The 21135-nt window shown below is 36.2% G+C and overlaps 1 protein-coding gene across 14 annotated transcripts in view; it reads right to left on the reverse strand.

Moving 5' to 3' along the window:
- The window catches only part of FOXP2 (forkhead box P2), a 198860-nt gene that overhangs the window by 37274 nt on the left and 140451 nt on the right, over nt 1–21135 (reverse strand). For 13 of the 14 annotated variants that reach the window (XM_075274240.1, XM_075274245.1, XM_075274248.1 and 10 more), the window contains 5 exons: nt 11503–11590; nt 9868–9951; nt 2413–2614; nt 2102–2178; nt 1868–1969 (listed from right to left, as the gene is read on the reverse strand). In XM_075274240.1, coding sequence (XP_075130341.1) covers nt 1868–1969; nt 2102–2178; nt 2413–2614; nt 9868–9951; nt 11503–11590 — 553 coding nt within the window. Of the gene's footprint in view, nt 1–1867; nt 1970–2101; nt 2179–2412; nt 2615–9834; nt 9952–11502; nt 11591–21135 lie in introns of those variants that run through there. The other variant, XM_075274252.1, reaches the window with a different exon arrangement.

Here is a 21135-nt window from a genome sequence, read left to right on the forward strand (position 1 = left end):
ATTATTACTAGAAAGGGCTTTTATATGTACCTATATAACCTTTTCCTGTATTTAACCTTTAAAGGGTTTTATTGTTTAAAAGTATCACCTCCAAATATTCCAAAAATGATTTACTGTGCCGAGATCAAGCCTTATAAAAGCAAACAAACTTCAATGTCAAAGCGGGTGTATTTAGAATGACAGCTGATATCGGTGACACTTTCCTATATTAACCTTATTTGTGGGCAGAAGCATCAGTCTTAATAAACGTTCCACCATGAAGGGGTTAAATAGAGCTGAAGCATTGGCTGAGGAAGGCGACTGTTAATCTGACATATTTTTATTCGGATTCTTCTACAGTGTACCATCAAGTCAATTCGGTAATGACCTAATTCTTATTTCCAGCATATAAAACAAAGTAATTTTGATAAAGATTTCTTTTTATTTGCACAAAGACAAGCTTCTGGCTTGCTTTAAGAGGAGAATTCTTAAAAAAAAGAAGAAAAAAAAAAAAAGCATAAGCAGATCTAGCATCTGACCTGAAATCCAAGGATTTGATTGATCTTAATGCCCATGGCTCGGAATATGATAATTTTAATATTAATGAGCAAATGAGCAGTTTTATTATGCATGCGATATAGTTAGAACTAATAAGCTGTTCAGAATGAGTTTTGCTGGATCCCCGAGCTGTGGAGATGAGACCGAGCTAAGATATTAAATCACCTTTCATTTCTTTTTAAATTTCTTTCAGTAAATCAAATGACAGAAAATTCTGTACAATCTCTAATGAGTAACAAAAGAAAATGCAAATCTTCAACATAAATATTACCTATTGAAAGAGTGGTTAAGTAGGTTGGATGCCGGCTAGCGGGGTTATTTTGCACCAAGGCGAACGTGTATGGGTTAGCAGTGTGTAAATAAAACAATTGCATCATTTGGCCACTGCACACAACAGCTAATAACTTCTAAACATTCTGTAAATGAAAAGCATTCGAAACCTTTCACACCCATATATCTGTAATCGCCTGCCAGATTCATTTGCATTTTAAATCCAAATTAATTCACTTTAGCATATCTCACAGTTGAAAATTCTTAGTATGCTGATGAGTGCTTTGCCGCCTCTGTTCTCCTCAGCTACAAACATTCTCCCCTTTTGTATGAAATGGCTTGTGGCTAATTGATGTTTCTGACTGCTTTTTGAAATGAAAATAAAACAGTTCACTTAGACTGTGCTGAGTACCCTTATCTTGCCAGACATTGCTCTCTAGCAGAAATAGATGCACACAAGTAACATTTTTTAGCACCCGGTAGGATGCAGACAATGAGGTTGTTTGGACAGGGATATGGATGAACCCTTTTGTCTAAGTAAATAAACTGCATTTATGGTCTGACAGGATAATATTCACTTTACTTTCTTTTTAGTTCCAGCTGAGTAGCCCTGGTCCTCACTCCAGTGGCACATTTGGTCTGTATGATGAGCTATGATGTGTACAAAAGGCACAGACCAAGACAAAACCTACAGCTTCCATTTGTTGCACAAGGCAAACAGACATTTTTCAAACTAATTAGCCAATAATATGCAAGAGAAAAAGTAATATAGTGCGACTAACAAAGGTGTTGATGATTGAGTGCTCACACTGTAATTAGTGTGTCAGGCCCTCATTTCTCTGCCAAGCCTCTGCTATTAATTGCACCAAATTAGAAAACGATATCAGAGGCAAAATTATTCTTTCACTTGTCATTTTGAGAGAGAGAATTCATTCCATTCAAGAGGCAGGTTAAAAAGAGGGGACGCAGATACTAATCTGCTTATGTCATGGAAATAAATGGTCCTTGTGCTATCAGCAAGCAGTATGCGAGCCATCTAAAGCCGCTTGAAAGTAGTTACCTTCCAAGTTGCTGCATTACGCCTGAAGTAAGCAAACGTCCGTGTAAACCAGCTGTAAATTTCATTAAGTGTTAACTGCCTGTCACTTGATTCCATGATAGCCTGAAATGAGACAAGATGCATAGTGACATTAAAAAGACTTACTAACTAGACCAGATGTCAATTGTGTCACTGTCATGTCTTCAGCTATTAATGCATGCTCATCTAATAAAAGTTCAATTTCTTCAAACCTACCTGCCTTATGAGAGTTGCATATGTGAATGGAGGGCGGACATCTGCATTTTTGTAAAACTCATAGTTTGGGGCAATTTCTGGTAAGATAAAGGAAGTTTGTTAGCCAAAATGCATTGTAATAGGAGGGCAAAATGAATATACACTGTCATACACAACAAATACTCTTTGTATGAAAGAGATAATAAAAACTCTGTCTTGGCATTCTCGTAAATCGTACTAACTTTAAAATGATTCTAATATGAACTTGAAACAGTAAAGAAGTGTTGCTATCAGCTCATATACATAGTCATATTAAGCAATACTAAGGCTACCTGAGGACATAGGAATGTTGTACTTGTCAGAATGTCGTCTTCGAATAGCCCCCACATTGGGAACACTGGCCGGTGTAATGACAGAGGGTCCCTGGGTAAGTGGAGTGACAGGTGCTGTTGGTGTGGTTGGAGTTTGAGGTAAGCTCTGAGGGGATGTGTCTAACATGTTTTTCGACATGGTGACACTAGACACCAGGTTTAGCTGGAAAACACAAAAAATGAGACACAAATTAATAAAAGAAATACCGTTCAAGCACACAGTGCGTTACGTCAAGAACAAATAGATTGGATGGCATGCCAATAACAACTAAGGAAAAGGAACCTATTGCAAATAATTATCATCTAATATTTATAATTAGAGAATATAATGAGACTTAATCTAACAAGAGGCGATTGACCGATTATGAAAGATATGTTGATTAGTGAATCATTTACGCTGAAAATCCAGGAAAATAAAAAAAAATATCAAAAACTAGAAAACCTTCAATAAGTTCATATTCCGACAATGACATAGTATTTGTTCATAGTCCTAAATCTCAAATGAGAAGCTCCAACCAGCTGGAAAATCTTACACTGACCTTTAGTCTCCTTGCTAATTTGGTGGAATGGTAATGACATTACTACATATTCAAACAAAATTGTCTTAATTGCAAATTAGCCGGGGGAGGCTGAAATTTCTCAAATTAAATCTGATTGGAGATGGGGAGAGGGAAATGGTATTTCCTCACTAACAATCATTTGTGGCATGTGTTAACAAATATAATGAAATGTCAAGTTTGCCAATTCCTCTGGAAGGATCATTTTCAATTTGTGATTACAGTGTCACTTATTGCTGATGTACCCTGGAAAGTGGGTGTCAGAATAGAGAAAAGGAAAATAGGTGTGAATATATGCAATCTGTTCTAAAATGTGTCCTCCATTTATGCCCATCGAGAACCACCATTCCTCATTATAAAAAAAATCATCATCACCTCTACCACACCTCTCTGGCCATAAATAGCATCCAATTAGCAAAACTTAGTAGTAGTGAAACACTTGCAATGATTACAACTATAATTTCAATGGTATTCATCAGACATAATATGCGGCTAATTTGATTCCTAGCCCTACTTAACCCTTCATGCTTCTCCATAACATGAAGTGTTAAAATATCTAGCTTCATACTTGTAATAATTATTTGCCTGCGAGTTGTATTAGCCTTTCACCTGAACATGAAAAAAATAAAAAAAAATCATCTGCTACTGTATGGAATTTAGCAACACCTGCCATTCTAAATCCCAAACATTCTTTCTGAGACAACATATTTTTAATAGGGAGAAATGGTGTGTACAGCATTGATTGATCTTTCTTTGTGGATTTGTTTTACACATTTAGTCAGTGGAGAGATTTGTTAGGGAAACAAAAATTAACATATGCCAGCTAATTGTTCCTCTTTCTTGGGAAGCAGCCAGAAGAAGCACATTAGCAGTCTAATAATAACGACTGGCACCCTGAAGGCATCCCCAAGTGCATCTGTTCCCAATAAACCGCAAACTGTTATTCAGCTCCCACTCAAAGCCAGCAGAATGAAATGGGAATTCTTTGTTACGTACATAAAAAGGCTGAGATGATATTACTAAATGCTATACTTCATGGATTTAGAAAACCAATTGTATGTTCAGATCATGTACGCCACAACTTTTTTTCGAACCTCGAGAACTACAAGCTTTATTCTGCATTCTACCTGCATGCTTAGCATAGGGACGTCAAGGTGTACCAACTAAGAAAAAATATAGTACTAACTACACAACAAAACTTAATAAAACAAAGTGTGCACTATTAATTAGAACTATATAAAAAATGCTATGGGGACCATATACACAAGTAACTAAGTAAGATATGGGATATGCCAATGCTTGGTTAATTAACTTACTTAAAGGACATCCATTAAGGTAAAATATACATATTACTTTAATTTCTAACAACCCCTGTTTTATTTTTATAACAAAAGGGAGTACAGATTTCTTTAGTAAAACGTACCTAAGCTGCATTCTGACCATAACATTAATAATTCATTGTATGAAATACAGATAAAATATGTACATATGAGAATATAACTACTAATATGGGCCCTTGATATGCTGAACAGACTGAAAAGGTAAAGGCCTTTGGGCCAAGAGGCTAAATGTGTAGATGTTTTATATAACTTATATATCATCAAAGGAGGAGGAGTCAATTCATTTATCCATCTATCGCTGGTACTGTGAAATATAGCCTTTGTATTTCTATGCTTATACTAAGGAATCAATTAATGCAATGTCATGACGTGCTAACAAAGGCTTTCAGAAGGTTGCAATTCATAACTTCCCACCCATTACCATAGAGTCGTCACACACAGACACACATAGGTTACTTAGCTCCCATTGACTTCCAGCTCCTAACTTTTTGAGGCAGCTCTGTACAGTAGATTGTACAGTCATCCAGGTAGCCCCCCCACTGATCAGATATTTATGGGCTACCCTAAAGATATCCATATTCCTGGACAAACCCAATTACTTGTGAAACATATATCGGGTAGCATCCAGCCAAGAAGGAAGGACATAATTGTACTGGAGATGTCACCTTCAATACTTCTGTTATGATTCTGTGTGAAATATAGACTGTAATATTCTATCATATTCCATTTATTCACACCTACATACTGACCAATATATTCACATACATTGTTAAACATAAAATCATTCCAAAATTGTGGGGATATTTCTAATATTAATCCTGCTACACAAGAAGTCCTACTTGGTGTTTTTCTTTTTTTTTTATTGGCTGCTCGACCACTTAGGAAACACTCATAGATATACATAGAACACCACACTGCCTTCAATTTCCTAGAAATTAGCCAATAGTTATTGGATGCACTATGATAATAAACCATGTATTTTTAGTTTTCTGGAGTAATGGTTATGAGGTTTTTAAAATGTAAAGTGAGGTAAAAACATTCAAAGCCATGTTGTCTATAGTTTATTCATTGACTACTTATTGGTTAAGCCCACATTTGCCTTTTTTATTGCATTAATTTAATTTAATGATCATTTACATAAGCTTTATAATATTTAAAGGTTTTTTAGCAATTTTGATCAGTTGTAGTACAACAAAAGAAAATATATACACACTATATATATATAGAAGGCACTCCAATGCCTTTTTCAAGCCTTGATCAAGGCTCAGGCATGAGCAGAAATGCCACTTGTGTATATGGGGTAATAAAACCACACACTTTTTTTTTTTTTACTAATTCTTTGGATTGCTGCCTATTTTTGTATATTACACCTGATCTGGTCCTTGGGCTGACACTTCTACTACGGTTGGTGCTGTCTTTGTTTGGACTATATATATATATACATATATATATATATTTTTTTACACACATATACAGTATATATATATATATATATATATATATATATATATATATATATATACACACACTCACACATACACACAAAGTCTAGCTTTATAGTTTATGATCTAATTGAGATTTATTATATTTGCATCTTATCTATAGTATTTTAAAATGTAAAGCTGCTGCATATTTGGAAGAAAAAAAAAATCTTAAGTAATGATGGATAAGGACTTATCATTTTCTTGATACAAATAGGCTATTTTACCCTAAGCATGATGTGAAGCACAGCTAAGTGTGTGCATTGTACTACATATTACTGAGCAGTCTTTGAGAGACTGTCTTAATTTCCAAGTCTACAATTCTCCAAGAACTGTCAACTTTTCTTCCTTGATTACCCACCCCTGTACTATCAGCCAAAAATAAAGTCTGCTGAGCGAGGACACTGCATAATTTGCTCCTTATTTTTAAAACACGTTCCATGGACTCCCTTAAGCTGCAGACTGAATGGGAGCATAGCGATATATATTATTTACATTACTTTACAAGTCTTGTATCAATTTATATGGGAGTATCAGACAAGAATGTGGAGTCCTGCTTTCCACTATTCACATTACAATAAAAAGATTAAAGGCAGAAATATGTTCAACAAATATGTTCAAAATAAGCTGCAGGAATTTAAATTTCTATATGTATGCAAATGAATATGTTTACAATGTTCCGCCAAGTTATTTTAGCAGCCGGCCATAACAAGCATAACATGTTTGTAGGCATGCAATCATGAACTGATAAAGAAGAATGTATTATTAAGTAAGGGAAAGCATGTAAAAACTAAGATGAACACTTAACCACCTAGCTCATCTGAATATATTCAAGGTTGGGTGAAACTCATTATTCAGGACTTGCAGCCTTGATAACTTTGATTTTCATCCATCCATAGCATGGCCAAAAGGTACCGTTTAATGAAGTACCATTCAGAGAGTAAATGGGGTCATATAATAGTGCGGTTGCACCTTGTGTTCATGTACTGATAGCTGTTAAGGGTGCAGTGATGAACCAACAGAGCTCATTTCTCCCTGGTAATAAATTCATCCTATTAATATTTATCAAATGTGTGGGCTGTCTCAATTGAGACAGTACACACGAGATCATAAATCTGGACTATCATATCAATTTTAAGACCTTTTTTGTGCTGCGTAAAATATTTAGATTTTTTGCATTGCCCTTTTCCAAGTTCTGTGTTTCGGTGCACTCCTTGAGATATGCCTGTTCCTTGGGATCTTTAAACTGTGGTCTCGTTTTAAATCGTTCATCTAAGATTCTGTATTAATTGCTCACCATCAAACACAATTAGCAATTCTTTCATGTGTGGTTTATGTAATGTAATACTTCAATTACATTATTCATTCAGGTTCTGTTTTGGATTATAGGCTGAAAATTCTTTATTAGTGTAGATGTAACCATGCTGCTGGAGTTTTAAAAAATTCACTGATTGAATAATTAATTGGAAAAGAACAAGCTGCAGATTCCTGATGGATTTATGAGACAATTATTCCATCTTGTGATTATCTACATTGTGCTATAGGAAGCTATGAGAAAACTCATTTAATTCAAATGAAACACCAGGCGCCAGCAGAGAATAGCAACGTCACCCTGAACTTCATCATTAAAAGGGAGCGAGGGGTTAATAGTCCAACTCTGGAAAAAAAATCAGCTTGGGATATCTACTGTGTTTTCTGAAACACAACAAATAATCACCAGTCCATCATTTACAACCAATTCCCATATCATTAGAATGTGATAATCTGCTATAATCATCAGCAAATTAGGATATTACTGCATAGCTGAAATCAATAGAAATCTAAGAACTATGTATTTTGGGTTACTTATTTACTATATACAAGGGTTCCATGTAACATAGGCACAATCATGTTCTAATACTAAAAGGGTTTTCCCCACAATGAACACTTATCTATCCACAGGATGCAGTAGGTGATTCAAGTCTTACCATGGAGACCCGAATGATCACTTTCTACGGGGGGTCTTGAGTCCAATCCTCATCTTTGTGTAATCACAGTGAGAAGAAATGTGTACAAGGTAGACAGAAACTTATTTCTATCTAATATCTTTTATCTATCTGTCTATCTGTCTTTGTCTATAGCTCTTGTGGGTAAGGTAGCTTGGTAGAAGCAGTGGTGCGGACCCAACCAGTCAGAGATAGGGGCACAAATCTTGCAGCAAAAACCGGTTTATTTAAATAATAAATAAATAAAGTCAGCCACAGGATAAGCAAAACAAAATACAGCCTTAACTTCAGGCAAAAGGCAATACAAAACCCTGCTCGTCCGAGCTCTAACTAAACAGTAACAAAACTTGGTATACGTGTGGTTTACTACCAACCACACAAACAAAACAAAGTAGCAGAGGCATTGTCTCACCAGACTCTCAGTGTTTCAGGCACTTCCTCTCCTCCTAGGATCTGCCCTGAAGTGCAGGCTCTGCAGCCTTTTATTGTCCAGTAACAAACCTAGGACCCACACCTGGGGCTGATGCCTTCTCAAGACCCACACTGAACCACTCATATGTCAGAACCCTGGGGGAAATATGCTGGGACTCCAGCACTCTGCCTGTCACCTTCTCATAATCTGTACATTTCCATATCTTTCTTCATCTCTCTCTCTCTCTCTCTCTTTAGTTCTATCCCTATCCATAACTATTTCTCCGTCCACCTTCCCATCCATCCATCCATCCTCCTATCTGTATTCATATCTAGCTATCCATCAAAATATCCATCTACCTTCTATATATATAGAGCACAAAATTTAGACAGAACATCCCAATGTGAACATGAGCAAGTTGCTATGGTAGTAATAGAAATATAAACCTACAGCTTCAATTTATAAAAAGCACCAAGACCTATATAAATAGAGCTGAAAATTCATTGCTGATATACATTATATACACATGAATCTGCTAATATATATATATATATATATATATATATATATATATATATATATAAATTTGCCATTCTTCATATACATGATTGATCAAGCTTGTAAAAGCCCTCCTTGAAGGAGTTTCAGCCTACACACTTGAGGCCTAAGGCTGGGTGTAAGCCCCAGAGATCCGGCTGAAGTGAAAAAAAAAACATGTGGACTTCATTCACAAGCACATGTGAATAAAATCAGCTAATTTTTTTAACTTATTTTTTTGTAGAATGCTATCGTATTTTTCTATCTATCAATCAATCATCTATCTATCTAAAAATATATATCATCTATCTATCTATCTATCTAAAAATATATATAATCTATCTATCTATCTATCTATCTATCTATCTATCTATCTATCTATCTATCATCTATCTATCTATCTATCTATGTATATATCTATCATCTATCTATCTATCTATCTATCATCTATCTATCTATCTATCTATCTATTTATCTATCTATCTATCTATCATCTATCTATCTATCTATGTATATATCTATCATCTATCTATCTATCTATCTATCTATCTATCTATCTATCTATGTATATATCATCTATCTATCTATCTTTAACAAACTACTTCAAACATTATTGATACAACAGTATATTTAGCACACACTAACCATTAAAAAGAATGTCTTAGAATTAAATAGAACAATTTAAATGAAGGTAAAAGAAATGTGTAGGTCATTTTAAAACCAAAGACAATTTCTAAATACATTTTGAATTGCTGTTTTCCAGCATTTCAGTCTACTTTGCTGAAAGAGTAGCAGATATTGTGTTGGAATGAGTGAAACTATCACACTTAGATATCTTTCCTGGATCTGCTCTGAAAGTAATGATTTGTGCACTTATAGGTGTAGTTTGTTTAGTATCACCTACAGTGTAGATTGGATAGATTGTATTAAAGATAGCATTACTTTTAGAGAAACATACAATTTGACAAGATATTGCATTTTACATCCATTTTATTGCAATATTTTTCATCACACATTGTTTTCAAACTGTCACAAAATTGTTCATTTTCTTAGTCGGTTACATGTAGAGACCTATTTACTGTTTATAAAGCAATATGCACTTACAGGTTTTGGAGATGGCTTGGGCTCTGAGGGTCGCATGTGCAAGTGGGTCATCATTGCTTGGAGACGTTCACGCTCTTTAGAAAGCTGTTAAGGAGGAGTAAAATCAGAAGCATTTCAGAAAGGACTGCTACAGCTATTTTATCCTAGTGATACATCTTATCATCAAGCATGTCTCCATGTAATGAATTCAGCACATAAAATGCAGAGTTGCATACTTTAAGAATGGACATATATAAGTGAATGCTTTAAATAGCAGATATAATGTATACAATTGCATTTTATGTGATACGAAGCTTGATCAAGTCGAAATAGGTTAGATAGATGAAGATTAATATTTGACTGTTTGCATGGTCTATAATTATTCATGACATGTTCTTAAGCATCTATCTGATATCCCTTGGACTGAAGTCAGTGGCGGACTAATGTAGAACTGAATGGTTTTCTAATGAAACTGTTGTTCAGACCATATTTTCACATCATCCTTATCTACAGACATCCAGTTACTGCAATTTGTATGTGGTCTTCATCAATCTAATGCTAGAGAATAATGGGGAATTAAAAGTGTTAAACTTTGTCACTGAGACAGCACTTAAAGCTATTTATACATGTTAGAAAGATATTGCCCACACCTTTGACCACTTTTGACTTCCCTAAGTAAATGAATCCCTGGCCAATGGGAAATGAAATACAGTAGTTACTAGACTCCAACATGCTTGATCCTTCTTCACCCTCACATTTGCCACAAGAGAAGAGTCTGGACACTATTATACACAATAAATAGTTGACCGATAACCCCCAAATTGTAGAATTTTGGTAACTTTTGTCAAATGAGTATGGGTGCCTTAAAATATACAAAGTCTCATTGCAGCCCAGATGATCTCATCTTACTATGAGTGAAGTGTTGCAGAAAAACTACATCATTGGCTATACAGCAAAGTCAAACAAAGTTTAACAATACAGAAATTATAGAAGCCCATCATCTAAAACTCACATATTGCATTCAACATAATGTTTTGTACATTAAGCGTACTGAAATGTCATCTACAGTAAGTAGTCTGTAATAAACTTCACCCAAATGTAGAGGCCATATCCTATTCATATCATATTCATGTCATCTACCAATTCACACTTTTGCAATATCTCAAAAGATACCTGAGCTATTTTAAGGAACTGCTGATGGAAGTATTAGCAATAATTTTATTCCCCAACATTATAACATGTCAAATCTGCAAAACTGCATCAGTAAACATATGATTTGGAATTGTTTTCATCCAAGCCCCTTCAAATTCACATCTGGAGTTTGTCTTGATTGAAGGACCCCTTTAATTTAAACTTCTATCCACATGCACTATTAGGGCATATAGAAGTTACTATATGGTTGTGAGGTCCACCACTTTCCTGTACACAGAGAGTTGTTGCTAAGTAACTTTCCCTGCTGGGCTCTCCATTGGTGATGGCTAACCGGATGATCAGTTCATCTTCAGGAAAAATGTAATGTGGAGTAGTGAAAGATTAAGACAGTGTGCTTGTATAATAAGTATTAAATACATGCACTGACTTCCAAATATGTAAACTTTGCAGTATTCTACTCACATTACAATCTTACAAAACACATAGTTTTCGCAGTTAGCCTACCTGAATTTCGAGCTGTTGAACCACTTGCATCTGGACTCTGCACTGAGCAGTACTTCGGTCATCCAATGCATGCTCATTGTTAAGGTGCCTGGTTACAAAACAGAACACAATTGCTAATGGATTAATCTGTTATAGTATATCTTTAAGTTCACAAAAAAAGTATGAACATGGAATATAAATATACATTAGACATTGTAATACAACACAAACATAGCCATAAAAGTAAATTACACAAAAGGTAATAACTAGACATAAGTGAACCGGTTAGGATGGAACTGGATCTAAACCTAATTTTCTAATAGTTTCAGGCTCAACCTAAAAATCACTATTATACATTAGAATTTTTTTTAGAACCCACAGCAAAATAAGTGGAGGTCCAGGGCACTTGTGGCAACATAAAAAACAACTAGATTTATCTTGCCTCACCTCCTAGGGCTCCCTCCGAATCTTGACCAATCTCTCAGCATCAACTTACTGCCTTCTGGCTGATGTCACACTTTCTGGGAGACTGCTTGCTTTTAAGCATCATGACATTGGTATGCCCCACGTGATTACAGGTCTCAACAGTAATGGTGGCACATGACATAAGCCAGGCTGGAGGAGGAAGAAGTCAAGGGACTGCCAGATGCCAATAGGTCGCCCAGGAGAGGTGAGGCAATGTGACTATATATGTTTATATATGTTACCTCATCTACCCTGGGCCTCCAATTATTATACTCTGTAGTATGACATACCCCATAATATCACAAGTTCAGCCTGAAATGTAATGTAATGGAAAGCAAATCCATGAATATTTGTCAAAATGAGTCTTGTTAGGTTCATTCATCTCTAATACTGTTCTTCCAGTGAACATTCCCATTAATAAAGCAGAAAGTTCATAAATTGAAACAATAACTACCATCAGGATGCATCTCAACATATAAGAGGCACCATAAATGTGTAACAATAATAAAACCAAAGGGAAAAGGGAATGAGAAAGATGAGAACTGGGTAGAAAGAAAGGGAAGAAAATAAAAAAAGCAAAAAGGGAAATTGAAAGGTCCCAAGTTAGGCACAATCGACTATGAACACACACACACACACACACACACACACACACACACACACACACACACACACACACACACGGCTACATTAATGCCCAACAGGAATGAGAAAGAAAACAATAAGGAAGATGTGGGTCAAGTTGGTCTTCCCTATTCATAGACAGCACAAACCATAGCCTTGTGGTTGGTGAATACTTCTACCAGGAGAACCGAAGGCATAAAGCAGCATTTCCTGGTCCACAAGGATGGCCACTAGACCTAAACTTAAAGCTCTATGCGTCCATACTTGCATGGACATATCATTTGTGTCCTGCCCAGCCTAATACAAAGCTGGTGTGCAAGGAACCAGGTGGGATTTACTACTGCCAGACAAGCCCCCAATAATATTAGAAGAGCCATAGATATTAACCAGGCAGCTAGTACCTATATGAATTCCATATAAGCCTTAGCCTTAGATATTGAAAAGGTATTTGATACTGTTGTGCTAAGAACCTCACATTTCTATATGCAGATAACAGATATCACAATACTTATGCAGATCAGATAATATGCAGATGCTTGTAGAGAGTGGACTCAGTGTTATCTGTGTGATTACATACAGAGATAACAGACTCTGTTTTATCATCAAACTGCAATTAACTGAACTGAGTATGTGATGTCACTTGTCCTATCTCATAGGTCCGTGGTTATTGCAATGTAAAGAATGGGAGGAATAAGTTCACATAGCAGGCAAACAAAGCAGCATTTCTAAAGCAATATATTCAGGAAAAGTCTTTAATTTACATAAGCTACCGCTATAGATAGGATCCTTGAGATGGGATGACCCCTCTCATTTCTTCATATGTCTTAGAGCCCTTACCACAGTGCTGATTTTTGGAATTTGTTGTATTGCAGTCCTAGCAACAAGAATATATATATATATATATATATATATATATATATATATATACTATCCGATTTCTGTCCTGAGCCTCTTAACATCTTTTGCTTGCTGGAGAGAGGTGTGTCAGAAGTATTAAGACCAGTATACAAAATGCTGGTCTTAGTAAACTTGCTCCACTGTGGTTGTCTATGGAGGTCTGAACACATCTATGCATTCCAATAACAATTGGGTGCAGTTGTAAGGAAATTAACTCACACAGATGGGCTCCTCCTTCTAAAAATTAAGACACTAAGAAAATATGCAGATCTTCAGCTTAAGTGGCATCGGTGTTTATAAACACTTGTCTGTATAAGTTTAATATGGACATAAGTAGAGGGGATTGGTCGGAGAGATCCATTCCATTATTAAATGTAAGCACTTATTTCACTCATATTCCCATTACTATAAAGAATCACTTCAAGGGATAAAGTAAACCAGTTTTATACAATAAGCATTCCATGATGGACCACCAATAAATATCTTTCAAAATGTTTGGAGAAACAAATGACACTGCAATGGCGGTGAGTACATATTAGGTTCTCCTGATCAATAATGCATGCTCTTTCAAATAATTTAAATGTATGCATGAATATTTTTACTTTATTATGTTTGTTCTGTAGATGAGGTGCCTAAAACAGTAAAACGTAACATTTCAGAATATGTATAAACATACATATAAGAGCTTTCTTTTTTTATTTCAGTGCTTTACTGCTATGTATAATTGAGGGGTCTTCCATGTCAGAGGGTTGTAGGACATATTTTCTATCATTTTAAAATGTGAATTTGAATTAAAATTAGATTCTTAGGCACAAATGTGTGAGTCTTAAACATAAGGATATTAGTGCTGATTACAGAAGAGTCTTTTGCATATATTGTGTCCTGCTTATTTTATAATCGGCCCTTTTAATGCATGCTGCACTGCATTTGAAAATAGGAGTTAATACTCATTGCTCTGGTAACATATCTATTCCCACACACAAGAGATAAAGGCACTAATGCTCACTTGCAGATTAAACAGAAGAAAGGTACAGAAAAGACCAAATGTGTTATTTTGACTGCAAAGGCTAATATCAAATGATATTCCGGGCAAGACGTCAATGAACATGTATATAACACGATATGGTAAAATAATAAATAAATATAAGAAGGCCTTGTCTGTACAAAAGTGGCTTAAAACGTGTTTACATTTTAGCGACCTGCTCTTGTCATATGTTTAGAGAACAAAAAAAAAAAAATGTTTGCATTTAAACTGCTCAAGTCTTCATATCCAGTTTATCTGCACTGCTTTCATTAGAATAGAGAGACTGTAGAGTATAATAATAGTCGGTAAGGTTTTGTCTTGATTGAATTTTTCAGAGGAATACAAAAGAACCTTGCCATTAAAATAGTCCTTTATTCTCCGGCATGAAGGCGAAAGGTTTTTAAAGTGTTGTGATGTTCAGTAATGAGCCTCTATCTAAATTATCATTGGTGACAAACTCACAAAGCACTTTTCGAGGACACATAGTTATGAAATGCCAGAGCTGCCACTTTCTTTCTTGTAATTATAGGCTAGCTTGCAGCCCTTCAATGATCATTTATAGAACAGCCTCCAGTGGATTACCGAGAACTTGAAAAACACATACATACCTCTGCCACATCTCCCTTCTCCGTTCTTTGCTATTGTTTACTAGTGATATGTAAAATAATAGAGCCTATTCATTCCCCTACTTAATTATGCCAATCAAAGTGCAGGAATGGCAAAGGATACAAATGAAATGCAGGAAGATTAAGTAAATAGGGTCGGCATTAACATAAAATTATAAATTTATATACTTAAAACTATTTCATGTCAAAAATATTCTCTTTTATGTCTTTCTGTCTGTCTCAGGTATAACATATTGCTGTTAAAATATTCTCTATGATTTATAAATCAAGGATAAGATAATATTGAAAAATGAGGATTTCGGAATTTTCTGAGCTGCTACCTAATTGCTGTTTCAAAATGCATATGCAAAGGGACATTTCATTAATCATTTAATCATGTACCTCGCAGGAAGTTATAACTAATGTTGCAAATACCCTTTTCATATGAATGCTCCATAATGCTATCTTATGTATTTGATATATAGCATATGTCATAAATTATGCTGCTTCAAAGGGACTAAATGGGTTGTTATCCTTCAAGATGCTTATTACAAAAAACGTTATCAATTTTTCTCTTTTTTTTTTTTTAATAATCTATTGCTAGCTCTATTTCAGTTTTTCACGAGCCACCAATAATGCTCTCTCAGAATGGCAAAGGTCTGTAAATTACCCATGCAATCACTAACACCATTTCACAGACCTGTTCTATTTCTGCTGGTCTGCTAACAAGACGATTACACACAAATTACTGAATGTCTATGAAATATTTAAATGCATTCTACTCTACTATGCATTAATAAGAGCAAAGCAAGCTATGGAATTCTGGTTAGATCCACTCCCTAATGTCCCCTAATGAGCCTCTTACTGTGACTGCAGTTCAAACAGAAAGGTGAAGAAAAAATGCAAAGGGTTCCTTCAGAAAGGCAGCTTGAACAAACAGTGTGCGAGCCGGTTCTAATTTATGGGTCACTTTATAGGTATATTGATTTTTGTTTTGAAAATGGAATAAATGATGTGGTTGACTGGCATTCTTTAAAAACTGCATGAGACTGAGCGGGGTCTTAGCCTCATGTACACAGTGTGTAAATGTGAAGCCTTTTCTTTCAGCAGATATTTAATAAGAAGTTAACTACAAAACACAACAGCACCTGAGAGAATCTGTGAGTGGCATCTACAACATCACAGACACTGGACGTTCTATTTCAGTATAGTGGGCAGGTTTTAAATCCATTTTTAGATCCATAGAAGTCATTTCAATTTAGACAAGACTGACAGTGAGATACTTCACTAATATCTTTCTTGGTCCAGGTGATGCCCAAATGTTCTCCTGGGATTTAATACGCTGCTTGATTATTCCAATATACAGTATGTGTGTTTTCAACGATATAATGAAGGTCATGTATAAAAATGGCTCAAGATGAGAACTGATGGCAGATGGAAAATAGAAATGGTATAGAAGTGTGCAAATGTGTAGGGCCTTACAGAAAGTACTGACAATTAACGGGGGGTGTCCAGGTTAAAAATCAAACATCATCTCTCACCCATCAACCAATAATTGTTAGAATGTTGCCCAGGACATCACTGGTCTTTACTTCGTGGTCATTCTCTCTACACAAAAAAGGCTGGAAATGGTCAAACACTGGCTGAAAAGGATCACCACTCCAGGCAATGATGGTAAGAAACCTAGAGTCATGGGTCATCAGTATGAAAATTCAATTTGAGGCTGGAAAACTCCTTTAAAATGGATCACACAAGCCCCTTCAAAGAGTTGATCAGAAGGAGTGTCAGACCCCTACTGATCTTTTAATGACAACCTACCCTGAAGATTGATCTTTAATCGGAAATATGACAATTCCTTAAAAATAAATCCAAAAAGGAAAAACAAAGGGGATCTTAAAAAGAAATGATTACCAAAATCCAGTGTACAGTCTATTAAGGTTAAAAAGAATCAATCTCCCGCACAAGAGAAAACTTTTCCTTCAGGTGCAGTTATAGTGGGAGCAGGGGTACCATTTGCACCAAGACCCCTCTGCCACATAAGAAAACACTAGTATTATAATTCAGCAGATGAGGACTGCTAACTCTATAATTATTCCCATCCATAAAATAGAGGGTTAATTGCTGATCAGTTGGGGTCCGACTACTGAGACCCCACTGATCATGATAATCAGGTGTTTTACCCCCTCGTTGTGACTGTAGAAGTGGATGCAGAATGCATGTCTCCACTTCATTCACTTGAATGGGAGCACCAGAAATAACTAAAGTATGACACACGGCTATGTCTGGCATTGCAATTGAAATAAGTGGAGCAGCGGATCGCATTCTGCATCCACTACATTTACAACAGGCATAAAACACCCCATTATCAATGTAAGTGGGGGTCTCAGTAATTTATCTCCTATCCTATAGATATAGAATAAATCATTTTATGGATAACCACTTTAAATTGATATTGGCTTGTATTTCCTTTTTAGCATTTATTAGATGTCAGTTAGTTTCAGTCATACTGTAACCTCAATAACTACTGAACTACACCGAACTGCATTATTGAAGGATCTTGAAAAATGTGTACTTAATGGTTAATTATGTTTGTTACTAGCTATAGCCAAAAGAGTTTATGCGTAAACACCGACTTCTGCTTCTAGCACTGCATTAGCTTTAGATCTCTTTTATATTGGTAATCTGATGGGATGACCACTTGCAACTTATCCTGCAAACAGGAGGTGCATTCATCTGTATAACCAGGCTTCGCATATAATGTTTCATGAGAATATCCTAAAGACTAAATATGAAATATAGTGCACAATTACTCTGTGCAGACTAGTGAATGGAGTTCTTTCTCTAACTGATTTAAATGGCTTGTTTAAGTGATGGAAATGGCCTCTTTACCTGCTTCACAGTAGCACTGGGACCATTTATCAAGTTAGGAAAGCGCAAGCTGCAAAACTAGGCTAATTTGCTTTGAATGTATTTTCTATTTGCCATACAGCTTTGTATACTAATAGAATTCCTGCTATATTTTTCATGCTCAATTTTATATGCAGCAATAATAGGACGTAAGTTATAACTGTAAACCAGCAAAACTGTGTTGCTATATTTCTCAAAATTACACTACAGGCATCTCAAGTTTTAGAATAATAAACTCAAAGAGTTTTCATCGAAGTTGAAATATCTCCAAGGTCTTAGGGCAGGCTGTTGTATGGCTCAATAAGCCTTCATATGTGGTGTCCTCATTATGGCTGCAGTACATTTTAGATTTTTCTTTGAAGCAGGGCACATGTACAATACAGTGTAGTCTGCTCCCCGTCTATTATTACTACTACTAATTTCTTTACATGTAATTCTACAGAGGTGATGGTTAAAAAGCAAACAAATATCTGAGAAGAACTCTAATAAACATAGGACAGGATATTTAGAGATACTAGACTGGAAATCCAGGTTATGATGCAGCAAAACCCCCCAAAAAAACTCTGAGCACAATAAGGAAAGCAATTTATGACTAAATCATCATCTGCAATAACATAAGCAGACTCCTCTGTAAGGTTTCCACACAGCTTTCCCTACCTGTACACTGCACAAAGCCAGGAGCTCTGAAGAAAGACCAGCCCCTTCCCCTCTAGGGGCATAACTAAAGGCTCATGGACCCTGGTGCAAAAGCTCAGCTTGTCATCTCGTCAGTACCCACTAGTCATCATATCCCTTTTATGCCACAGACTCCCTCATGGAACCTTCCTTGACTCTACACTGCTGAACCAACTGTTGCTATTTTCCACAAAAGGTTTAATTGTCTCCTTTCTGACAGTTGAAGACTGTCTATCATAAATCTTCTCATTCTAGTTCACCAGAAGGCAGCAATCATAAATTATGCACACACTGCCAGTCATCAAAAGATATCAGAAAAGAGATAAAAGAAGTTTATCCAACTGTAGTTTGTTTTTTTTTAGGTGACCTCTGGGCTCCATTGGGTCTTGGGCCTGACTACAACTGCGGCCATAGTGACTGCTTTAGTTATGCCAATACTCCCTACATTTCCTGTGTTACCATATTGAGCCTGCTGGTTTCTAAAGATGGAAGTTCCCTAGAAACATGGAGTAAACTGCAAATTAACCAAGCCCTCAAGAACTGCTATTGTTCTAACTCAAGAATGTTCATGAAGTCCGCCAATCCCACACCCTTGAAATTACAAAAATGTTAATGCATGCCCTTATAATCTCCCGCTTACACTACTGTAACACCCTTCTCCATGGCCTCTCACCAAATGCCTTGGCTCCCCCTCCAGTCCACCATAAACTCTCCCATTACTTGCCCACATGTAACTTCTAATCTTCTCTAGACCTCCTATTCTGCTCTTATCTGCTCTTCACACAACTGCCTCCAAGATGTCTTTGTTATTATATGTAAGCCTGCAAATGTACATCACCATGGAATTTATGTTGCTCAAAATATCAATAATAAAAATGATAATAATGATGATGCTACTAGAAGGGAGATATTGGCAGCAGCTTCAGAGAGGTCTTTTAGGCACAAAAGAAAAACAATTACAAAACAAACAAGTGCATTACATTTTGGTCCTCACAGATTCTCTATTAAATGACACTAAGTTGTCTAAAAAGTTAGTGACCATTTAAGTTCATCAATTAATTTCCTATGCAGTTTAGCACTAAACGCCCGTATCTTAAAAGACCAAATGCATAAAATATACTTCAATCCTTTACCCATTGATCATGATCAACAAAAGAATGTACAAAATTCTCCCTAAAGGTGTTGCTCCACTATTAAATTTAATATTCATTGCATTGATCAAACAATTGTACAATGTTTTCAATTGACATGCTATACAAAATGGATCCACTGAAAATTTATAACATTTACATGTGTGGTATGAAGTCCCCTAGTGTTCAAACTGCATAGCAATGTGTGCATCCACCTAATGAGTGCTGGTGGACATGCATGCTCAGTCATTCTCATCACAGCTAGGTCTCTGTGTTGTGATTCTTTGTTTATTGCTGAGGAGCTATAAATATAGCAAGGTTTGATTTTTAGAATAACAAAATTAATTACACTGTGGCAAAGCGTGTTACTGTAATTTGACTTTTTCAATGAATTTCAATAGCTTTTGTTGTCTTCTGTGACAAGGTATCAGTGGCGCAGTGGGTTATCAGTATAATGTTACACTTTACTACATCTGTAATAGAAACAAATCACTTTCTTTCACTCATTGCTGCTAGCTGCTCTGCAAAGAACTTAGCACTCTATGCTGAGATCTAGCTATGGGGTGACTGAGCATACATGTCCATGAAAACTCAGCTTCTTAGATTGACATGAACATTACTATTAGAGATGAGCGAACAGTAAAATGTTCGAGATTCGATATTCGTTTCGAGTAGCCCCTCAATATTCGACTACTCGAATCGAATATCGAACCCCATTATAGTCTATGGGGGGAAAATGCTCGTTTCAGGGGTAGGCAACGTTCAAATTACACTTACCAAGTTCATGAGTGAGGGTCGGGCTGGATCCTCCGAGAAGTCTTCTCCGTGCAGGGTCCCCGCAGCATCTTCCGGCTCTGAATTCACGCTGCCAGGCATCGGGCCTGGGCAGAGCCGACTGCGCATGTCCGCACTACAAGTGGACATGCGCAGTCGGCTCTGCCCAGGCCCGATGCCTGGCAGAGTGAATTCAGAGCCGGAAGATGCCGCGGGGAAGCTGCACGGAGAAGACTTCTAAAGGTAGGAGAAGAACCAGTGTTGATTGGCCGACTGTATAGCATTCGGCCAATCAATGCTGGTTCTGCATCGAACTTTTCCATTCGAATAGCGAGTGGTACTCGATCGAGTACGAGTATTTCGAATACCGTAGTATTCGATCGAATACCTACTCGATCGAGTACTACTCGCTCATCTCTAATTACTATACATGTTCAGCAGCAGATGTTTTCATACCATGTAAGTGTCATACAGTAACTCATTAAGGGATCGTTTCTAAATAGCAAATACATGGAAACAGTGTTCATTTTTATGGGCTGTACAATAAGTATGA

The sequence above is a fragment of the Leptodactylus fuscus genome, chromosome 5 (genome assembly GCF_031893055.1).
Source record: "Leptodactylus fuscus isolate aLepFus1 chromosome 5, aLepFus1.hap2, whole genome shotgun sequence".
NCBI classification, from domain to species: Eukaryota; Metazoa; Chordata; class Amphibia; order Anura; family Leptodactylidae; genus Leptodactylus; species Leptodactylus fuscus.